The 9,742-nt window shown below is 70.2% G+C and overlaps 1 protein-coding gene across 1 annotated transcript; it reads left to right on the top strand.

Annotated features, from left to right (window-relative positions):
* The first annotated feature begins 6,289 nt into the window (after nucleotides 1–6,289).
* Nucleotides 6,290–9,742, top strand: NIPSNAP1 (nipsnap homolog 1). Its single transcript, XM_063351255.1, has 10 exons — nucleotides 6,290–6,387; nucleotides 7,145–7,272; nucleotides 7,413–7,458; nucleotides 7,789–7,883; nucleotides 8,045–8,115; nucleotides 8,244–8,384; nucleotides 8,531–8,562; nucleotides 8,668–8,762; nucleotides 8,865–8,948; nucleotides 9,076–9,742. Exons 1-10 carry the CDS (start codon nucleotides 6,332–6,334, stop codon nucleotides 9,138–9,140), a joined length of 813 nt encoding a protein of 270 aa, XP_063207325.1. The 5' UTR covers nucleotides 6,290–6,331; the 3' UTR covers nucleotides 9,141–9,742.

The following is a 9,742-nucleotide window of genomic DNA, read 5'->3' as shown; positions in this document are numbered from 1 at the left end:
CCCGCCGCCTCCCCATTGGTCCCGCCGCGGGCTGCAGCCCGCCCCCACCATGCGCCGCAGCCAACCGTGAGGGCCGCGAGGGAGGAAAGGGAGGGAAGGCGTCTGTGACTGGGGAAAGTAGACGTCGCTCAACAGAAGGGGCGGGGCGGGAACGCCTCTCAGAGGGAGGGGGCGAGGAGCGGGGCAGGGGTGGTGGCGCCCCCTGGCGGCGGGCGGAGCGGGCTCCTGCCAGGCGCATGCGTGAGAGGGGCGGGCGGGGCGGGGATGGGCACTAGGACCCGGCGGCGGCCGAGCGCCCCGGGCTGCCCCACGGTGCCGCGGGGACCGTGACCCGGGGGTGGTCGTGACCCGGTGGGGGTCTGTGACCCGGGGGATGGCCGTGGCCCGGGGGGTTGTCCTGAGCCGTGGGGACGTATCCGTGATCCAGGGGGGTGCCCGTGATCCGGGAGTGTCCGTGACCGGGGGGGTGGCCATGGCCCGGGGGTGGCCGTGACCCGGCGGTGGCCATGATCCCTGGGGACGCGGCCGTGACCCGAGGGGTGTCTGTGACCCGGGGGATGGCTGTGACACTGCGGGACCTCCCCGTGATGCTGCCGGTGGCCGTGCTGCCCGAGAGCGTCCCCGTGGCTTGGGGACACGCAACCTGCCGGGGGGTGTCCCCCCTCCCGTGGGGTGCCCCCCGCTGCCGGGAGGTATCCCCCCTCCCGTGGGGTGTCCCCCTCCCGTAGGTGTCCCCGGTGCCGATAGTGTCCCCCCTGCCGTCGGTGTCCCCCTCCCGTGGGGTATCCCCCCTCCCGTGGGATGTCCCCCCTCCCGTGGGATGTCCCCCTTCCCGTGGGGTGTCCCCGCTGCCGTGGGGTGTCCCCCTCCCGTGGGATGTCCCCCCTCCCGTGGGGTGTCCCCGCTGCCGTGAGCCACCCCGCAGGACGGGCTGTCCTGGGTGACGCGGGGACCGCGGTGGGTGCCCGCCCCGGGTCCCGCGTGGCCGTGCCGGGGGAGGGGGGTGCCCGGGCGGGGGGACCCAGGCGTTCCCGGGGGGGGGCCAGGCATCCGGGCTCCTCCCGCCCCCGACGGGCGCTGCCCAGTTCGGCCCCGGGCGCGGGCGGGGAAGAGACTGGGACCAGCGCTGGGATAACGGGACTGGGACAGTACCGGGACAACGGGACAGGAACAGCACTGGGATAACGGGACCGGGACCGGGACAACGGGACAGGAACAGTACTGGGATAACGGGACTGGGACCCTTACTGGGATAATGGCACTGGGACTGGCACTGGGATAACGGGACGGGGACCAGTACCAGGATAACAGGACAGGACCAGTACCGGGATAACGGGACAGGACCAGGACTGGGATAACGGGACCGGGACCAGTACCGGGATAACAGGACTGGGACCAGGCCGGGCAGGACCAGCACTGGGATAGCGGTATGGGACTGGGATTGGAACTGGGACTAGCACTGGGATGATGGGATGGGACTGGGAGCAGAACCAGCGCTGCCATAGGGGAACTGGGACTAGGGAATGGGGACAGGCACAGGGATAATAGGACAGGGACTAGGACAAGCACAGGGGTAGCAGGATGGGACTGGGACCAGGACAGGGATAACGGGATGGGAACTGAGACCCACGCTGCGATAACGGGAGAGGGACTAGGACCAGCACTGGGAGAATGGGATGCGTACTGGGACCAGCACAGGGATAACATGGTGGGACTGGGACCAACACTGGGATAACGGGATGGGAACTGAGACCCGCATTGGAATAACGGGACAGGAGCTGGGACCAGCTCAGGGTTACTGGGACGGGAACTGGGACCAGCACGGGCTGAGGGGACAGACTTGACCCCCCGCAGGACCAGTGGGAGGCGAGAAGCCCCCCCGGACCCCCCCCAGTGGGCCCCTTGTCCCCCGCCAGGGGGGACCCAGGCGCCCGGGGAGCAGCCCCCGCCCCCGCCGGCCCCAGGAGCCCGGGCGCCCCCGCAGCGGGAAGAACGGGGCCTCTGTCCCCGCGGGGACAATGGCGACATTGACAGCCCCCCCCCGCTCCCCGCAGGACCCCCATGGCAGACGGCAACGAGCCCCCCCGCCGGGCCTCCGCCCCCGCCGGCACCCAGGTGAGGACGGGGGGGGGGATGCATGGGGGGGTATGGGGGAGTATAGGGGACATGGGGGAATATAGGAGGGGAGCTGGGGAGGCATGGGGGGGGGAGCTGGGGGGGGTATGGGGGCTGGGGGTGGTATGGGGAGCTGTGGGGGGGGAGGCATATGGGACCCAAGGGTGACCAGGGGGGCTGATCATGGGGAGCTGGGGAGGGGGGCTGGGAGCATCATGGGGAGCTATGGGGGGGGGGCGTGGGGGCTGGGGGGCTCACGAGGAGATATGGCTGCCCCCCCATGGGCAGCTGGGGGGGGGGACGACGACAAGGGGGACCATGGAGCACCGAAGGGAGCCCAGGGGAGCTGGGAGCCCATGGGGAGCTGGAGGGGGGGCAAAGGGGCACATGGGGGACGCAAGGGAGCCCGGGGGGGGCTGGGGGAGCTATGGGGGGGCATGAGGGCTGTCAAGAGAGCCCAGGGCTCCATGGCGATCTATGGGGCACAAGAGGGGGGCCGGAGGGGGCCATGGCGGGGGAGGGGGGGGGCAAGGGAACCCAGGGCTCCATGGGGACGTATGGGGCACAAAGGGGGGTCGGCGGGGGGGGGCCAGGGGAGCCCTGGGGAGCTGGGAGGGGTGTCATTTTGGGGTGTCCGGGTGAAATGGGGTAGGGGGGCTGGTAGGGACCTTGGCAGCCCGGAGTGGGGGGGGGAGGTTGTCGGCGGGGGGGGGCCCCCGCTCTGGGTGAAGCCCCTGCCCAGCCCTGCCGGGCCGTGCCGCGGGTCCACGCCTTCGGGAAGGGGGGGCAGGCGCTGCGGAGGGACCCCCGCGCCCCCCCCGTCATGCGGGGCTGGCTGCACAAGCAGGTGGGGCGGGGGGGGGGGGTGGATGGGGCGGGGGGTGGATGGGGTTTGGGGAGGTCCGAATTGGGGGGTTCGGGGGGGGGCTATGTGGTTTGGGGGGGGCTGAGGTGGCGGGGAACGGCGCTGCGGGGGATTATGGGGTTGAGGGGGGTCTGAGTTGGGGGGGTCCTGGGAGGTGTTATGGGATTTGGGGGGCGTCTGGGGTGGGAGGAGTCCTGGGGGGGTTTATGGGGTTTGGGGGATCGGAGGGGAGTGGGTGGTGCTGGGGGGGGGGGTTATGGAGTTTGGGGGAGTTCTGGGGTGATGCGGGGTGCGGGGGGGGTATGGGAGAGGCTGAGGTGTGGGGTGCTGGTGTCGGGGGGGGTTGGAGGATCGGAAAGGGATGAGGAGAGTCTGGGTGTTGGGTGGTTCTGGGGGGGGTTATGGTGTTCGGGGGGTGTCTGTGGTGGGGGGACTTATGAGATTTGGGGGGGTCCGGGATTTGGGGATGCTGGGGGGGGTCATGGGGTTTGGGGGGGGGGTCTGAGTTGGTGGGGGGGTGTTGGGGGAGTTATGGGCTTTAGGGGATCAGTAGGGTTGGGGGGGTTTGGGGCTCCCGGGGGGGGTGATGGGCTGGTGGCGGGGGCGGGGGGCTCAGCCTCGTCCCACTCCCCCAGGACAGCTCGGGGCTGCGGCTCTGGAAGCGCCGCTGGTTTGTGCTGGTCGATCTCTGCCTCTACTACTACCGTGGTGAGGGGGGGGCCTGGGAGGGGGGAGGCAGGACACCCTGGGGGCATGTGGGGACTGGAGGTTGGGGGGGGGGTGGCTTGTGTGACCTGGGATCCCCAGGGGGTCCCTGGGGTGTTATGGCTCTCTGGGGGGGGTCAGGGATCCTGGGGGATTGGGGTACCCTGGAGTGGTTGGGGGTCTGTGGGGGGGGTCAGGGAATCCTGTGGATCGGGGGACCCTGGAGAAGTTGTGAGTCCCTCAAGTGAGTCCCGGGGGGGTCCCTGGGGCAGTTAAGAGTCCTGGAGGAATGGGGAGCTCTGGAGCAGTTGGGGGTCAGGGAATCCGGGGGATCGGGGGTGCCTGGGGTGTTGGGGGTCCCTGGGGGGGGTGAGGGATCCTGGGGGATCGGGGGTCCCTGGGTGGTTGGGGGTCCTGTGGGGAATGGGGGACTCTGGAGTAGCTGGGGATCCCTGGGGGGGTCAGGGATCCTGGGGGGACTGGGGGACCCTGGAGCAGTTGGGGATCCCTGGGATTTTGGGGGGGGGGGCAGAGGTGTGGGAGGTTTGGGGGCAGAAGGTGGGACTCAGAGGGGTTCCCCAGCATCCCCCCGATGGTGCTGGGGGTCTGCGGTGGGGGAGAGCTCGGGGTGCTTGGGGGGGTTCCTGCGGGTTCCCCCCCCCTCCATGAGACCCCCTCTGCCCCCCAGACAGCAGCGAGCAGCGAGTGCGGGGCGGCCTCCCCCTGCCCGGCTACGAGATCCGCATCCTGCCCCCCGCCCCTCGCCCCCCCCGCTTCCTCTTCACGGTCAGCCCCGGCCCCCCGCATCCGGGGGTGCCCTGGGTGGGGTGGGGTGGTGTAGCGGGGGGACAAGGCCTGGACGCTTGGGTCCCCTTCACCATGGCCCCCCCCATCCCCAGGCCGAGCACCCCGGGATGCGCACGTACTGCCTGGGGGCCGAGACCCCGGAGGAGCTGAACGCCTGGGTCTGCGCCCTGCGGCGGGGGGCAGCGCCCCTGCCCGGGTGAGTGGGGTATGGGGGGGGGACACAGGGTGTCTTGGGTCCATGGGAGGGGGGGTATGGGGAACCTGAGTAGTGGGGGGGCTGGGGGGGATCCCAGGGGGGCAGGAAGTGACTGTGGGCTTTGGGGGGGGGGGTCAGAGAGGGTTTAGAGGGTCTGGGGGGGGGTCACAGAGGGTTGGGGGGGTCTGGGGGGCAGTTAACCCTTTAACCCCTGTTTTCTCCCCCCAGGCCCCCCCGCTCCCTCTCCCTGCAGGTGCCCCAGGAACCCCAGAGTGTGGGTCCCCCCTCGTCCCTATTGCCTGCCCGCCCCCCTGGTTGGTGCTCTGTGTGCCCCTCAAGTGAGGAGCTGGAAGGCCCCCCCCTGCCCCCTCCTCGACGCCCCCCTGTCCCTCCACTGCCCCCCAGCAAGGTGAGCTTGGTGGGGTGGCACTGTCGGGGGTGACCTTCCCACTGTGACCCCCAAACCAGCATCCTGCCCCCCGTCTCCTGGCATCTGGGGACTTGGGGGGGTGGCAGTGTGGAGTAGGTACCCCCAACCTGACCCCAGGTGCCCCCCAAGCGGTTCTGACACCCTCTGACCTGGGGTCCCATAGGTGCTGGGCTGCCCCATGGGTGGTCCATACCCCAGGGACCCTTATGCCCCACTGTGGGGGATTCTGGGGGGCCCTGCTACACCCCCCCACCCAGTCCTGGGGTGGTCCCCACACACCCCAGGGCAGGGCATCCCACAGGACTACGGGGGAAGCCTTGGAGTCTATGGGGCAGGAGGGGCTATGGGGCAGGCTGGGGTGGGGGGCTATTGGGTGGGGGGGGCTATGGGACAGGCTGGGGAGGCTATAAGGCGGGAAGAGGTGTGGGGCAGACTGTGGGGAGCTATGGGCCAGGAGTGGCTACGGGACAGACTGGGGGGGACTATGGGGCTATGGAGCAGGCTGGGGGGGCTACGGGGTGGAAAGGGCTACGGGTCAGGCCGAGGGTCTCTGGGGGGCAGCCGTGGGGCAGGACGGAGCAGCGGGCGCCCCGTGCCCTCACAGCGGTCGCCCCCGGTGCAGGAGGAGGCCCCGGCCCGGGAGGGGCCCTGCGGGACCGAGCGCAGCCGGGGGGAGCCGCGGGGACGCGCCGCGGGCGCGGCAGCAGCAGGTGGATCCTGGCCCCGCCCCCCGCCCCGCCCCGCCCCCACGACCACGCCCCCTCCTGACCGCGCCCCCACCGCAGGGAGGAGCCCGCGAAAGCTCCGGCCCCCCGGAGCAGAGACCAACCAGCAGCCGCCCAGCAGCGGGTCGGATGCAGCGGAGCAAGACATGGCGGCCAATCAGACACTGGCTTTTCCACATCTCTCTTCTGATTGGCTGCGGGCAGCTGACTCCGATGGGGCCCCACCGATTCGGGGCACCGCCTCCCCGCCAGCAGCCAATGAGACGTCGCCGTGGCGGCGGGCGGGGGCGAGTGGGCGGGGCCGGGAGCGCGAAGGTGTGGCCGGCCGCGGGGCGCGGCGGCCAATCAGAATCACGCTCCTCCAGGCCAGCTTCTGATGGGAGGGCGGGGAGCCACGCCCCCCGGAGGGCGTGGCCGGACAGCGGAGGGGCGTGGTTTTACTTAACCCCGCCCCTCCTCGGGCAGGCCCCGCCCCGCTGCGGGGGAAGATGGCGGCGGCGCTGCGGCGGTTGCGGTGGGGCGGCGGCGTCCCCGGCGGAGCGCGGTGAGCGGGGCCGGTCCGGGTCTCCCCGCCTCCGGATACCCCCCGCCCCTCATCCCCCTCCCCTCCTTCCAGGGCCCGGTTTCCCCCTCCTCAGACCCCGCTTCCCCTCGGGGCGGGCCCTGGCGCGGTGCCGGGCGGGCCGCGGCGGGGGGGCCCCCCGCGGTTAATGCATCACCCGGAGGGCAAAGGTCCGGCCGGCAGCGCAGCCCCAGGGCGGAGGGGCCCCCGCCTCCCCCTCTCCGTCTCCCTGGGGAGGGCCCCGCCGCTACCGGAGAACCGGGGAGGGCCCCGGGGCAGCCCGTCTTGGGGGGTAGCTGAGCCTGGGGGGGCTCCTATGGGGGGCAGGAGGGCGGCTGCTGGGGGGCTGTCCCCCTTCCCTCATCCCCCTCCCCGGGGCCAGCCTGGCGCCCTGGCTGTGGTCGGGGCAGTGTGGGCCCAAACCCACCCCCCCGCCCCCCGCCGGAGTTTGGGAGGGGGCGAGCTACGCCTTCATTTTCCCCATATATCCCCCCAAAATGGGGGCAGACGCTGCCGTGCCCCGTCCCGTGTCCCCTTCCCCTCCCTTTCCTCCCCCCCGAGATGAACTGAGTGAACCCCAGTGGAGCCCCCCCCAAGATGGACGGTGCTCCCCCGGAGCCGGGAAGGCAGCAAGACCTCTGGTTCCCGAGCCATTGGTATCCCCTCTGGCACGGGGGTGTCGGCGGGTGCTCGGTGTCTTCTCCCCCCCCCCATCCCGGGCTGACCCGCCGTCCTGCAGGGGGTACTCGAGGGATGCCGAAGGCAGCTGGTTCCGCTCCCTCTTCGTGCACAAGGTGGATCCCCGCAAGGACGCCCATTCCAACCTCCTCTCCAAGAAGGAAACCAGCAACCTCTACAAGATCCAGTGTGAGCGGTCCCGTGCTGGCCCCTCCTCACCCGGGGGGCACCCCCACACACACACATCTGCTCTGCCTTGGGCCCTGCTGCCCCCCGCCCCCCCGGGGCTCGGCTCCCCCCCTGGCAGCCCCTCTCTCCTCTCCCCGCAGTTCACAACGTGAAGCCGGAGTGTCTGGAGGCCTACAACAGCCTTACGTGAGCCCCGCCGTGTGTTGGGGGTGTCGGGGGGGGGGCTGCCTGGCATCATGGAGGGGTGTTGGGGCGCTGCGCTGGAGCGAGGGGGGTGGGAGGGCTTGTGCAGAGCTCTTCGAGATGCTGGGTGGATCTGTAGCCCTGCTCCTTGCCTCAGTTTACCTCTCTGTGAAATGGGTGCGATCCCACCTGGCTGTTCCAGATCCCGACAGGGCAGACCCTTCCATGCCCAGACCCCTCGTGCTGGGCTGGGAGGGCAAATGGGGGTATCGGGAGTTGTTTTGGGGTGACTCCCCCCCGCCTCCAGCTGGCCCCCCTGTGTGCCCCCCGCAGAGAGGAGGTGCTGCCCAAGCTCCACTCGGACGCCGACTACCCCTGCGACCTGGTGGGCAACTGGAACACATGGTATGGCGAGCAGGACCAGGCAGGTGAGGGCAGGAGGCCGCGGTGAGGGGCTGCGAGCGAAGGCGAAGACTTCGCCTCGTGTCAGGCGGGATGGGAGCTGGGGGAGAGGGGGTGGGAGCTGCTGGGTGGGATTTCGGGATGTTGCCCCCCCCCCCCCCTCCCCAGCCCTGTGTTCTCCTTCCAGTGCACCTCTGGCGCTTCTCGGGGGGGTACCCGGCCCTCATGGACTGCATGAACAAGCTCAAGCAGAATAAGGTACCGCCGGGACAGGGACGAGCTGCCCGAGCTCTGCCCCTCGCCTCTGCCTGTTCCCCCCGGCCCGGGTCACGCGTGTCCCCACCCCAAAACTGCCCCCGCCCCCCCCGGCTGGGGTTGTCCTCCAGGAGTACCTGGATTTCCGCAAGGAGAGGAGCCGGATGCTGCTGTCCCGCAGGAACCAGCTGCTCCTGGAGTTCAGCTTCTGGAACGAGCCCCTGCCCCGCCAAGGACCCAACATCTACGAGCTGAGGACCTACAAGCTGAAGGTGAGTGGCCATCGGGGGGCAGAGGGATCCCGCCTGGTGTTTTTTTTCTGGGGGGGCAGCCCCCCAAATTCCTCCCTCCGTGGCAGGAGGAACTGGCAGGATTTGTCTGCTCACTCTGGTCTTTTTTTTTTCTTCTCTATTTCCAGCCAGGGACCATGATTGAATGGGGCAACAACTGGTAAGCGACTGGTTTCCTTGGCACGAAGGTGGGAAGAGGTCCCCCTGGAGCAGGGGGGGGCCCTTGAGCGACTCCCCCCGCTATGTTTTTCCTGCTGTGTGCCAGGGCTCGGGCCATTAAGTACCGGCAGGAGAACCAGGAGGCGGTCGGCGGGTTCTTCTCCCAGATCGGGGAGCTGTACGTCGTGCACCACCTCTGGGGTAAGCAGGCTCCCCGTCACCCCCATCCCCCATGGATACCCCCACCGCGGGGGCCGGGGGGGCCCTGGGTGCCAGCCCCATCATCCCCCCTCCCTTCCGCAGCCTACAAGGACCTGCAGTCCCGGGAGGAGACGAGGAACGCGGCCTGGACGAAGAGGGGCTGGGACGAGAATGTGTACTACACGGGTGAGCGAGACCCCCTCCCCACATTGGGGACCCCCTCCCCGGGCCAGGGCTCCCTCCCTACATCGGGGATCCCCTGCCCATGCTGGGGGCCCCCCTGCCCTCACCCCTCTCTCACTTCCTTTTCCAGTGCCGCTGATCCGGACCATGGAGTCGCGGATAATGATTCCCCTCAAGATCTCACCCCTGCAATGAGCGGGGGGTGTCCACGCCAGGGGTCTGCCTGCGCCCCAGGGCGGGGGGCTCGCTCCCTGCCTGTGCCTCGGCCCTGCTGGGGAAGGGCTGGGGGGGGGGGGGTGTCTCTGCTCCGCCGCAGCGCCCAGCTCTCCTTCCCTCCTCCACTCCAATATGAGGGGCTCTGTGGGGGATGAGAGCGGGGAGGGGTCTGCAGCCGGGAGCCCCCCACCCTGCAGCAAGTCCCCCAGAGGGGTAGGGGATGGCGCTGCCCGGGGAGGGGCTGGGCAGGCTGCGGAGGTTGGGGGGGGTATGTCTTAATTATTCCTGATGGGACCAGTGGGTGCCTTTGCTGCCAATTAAATATTTAATATGCCAAAACCTGGCCTTCTCTGGGGGGAGGGAGGGGCGTCTGGGGGTGCTCGGCCCCCCAGGACAAGGAGCAGACCCCTCACCCTTGTGTTGCCCAGGGGGACACCCCGCTCTGTGCCATTGGTGCCCCCTGCACCGAGGGGGGGGACACCCTGCAGCAAAAGACCCCCACCCCTGGGTGCCCCGATACACCGAGGTTCCCCCCCAAGCTCCTGTTTGCCCCCAGCGCCACTGGGGACCCCATACCATGC

This window comes from Chroicocephalus ridibundus, chromosome 13 (genome assembly GCF_963924245.1).
Source record: "Chroicocephalus ridibundus chromosome 13, bChrRid1.1, whole genome shotgun sequence".
NCBI classification, from domain to species: Eukaryota; Metazoa; Chordata; class Aves; order Charadriiformes; family Laridae; genus Chroicocephalus; species Chroicocephalus ridibundus.
This window is presented reverse-complemented; position numbering and strand designations above follow the sequence as displayed.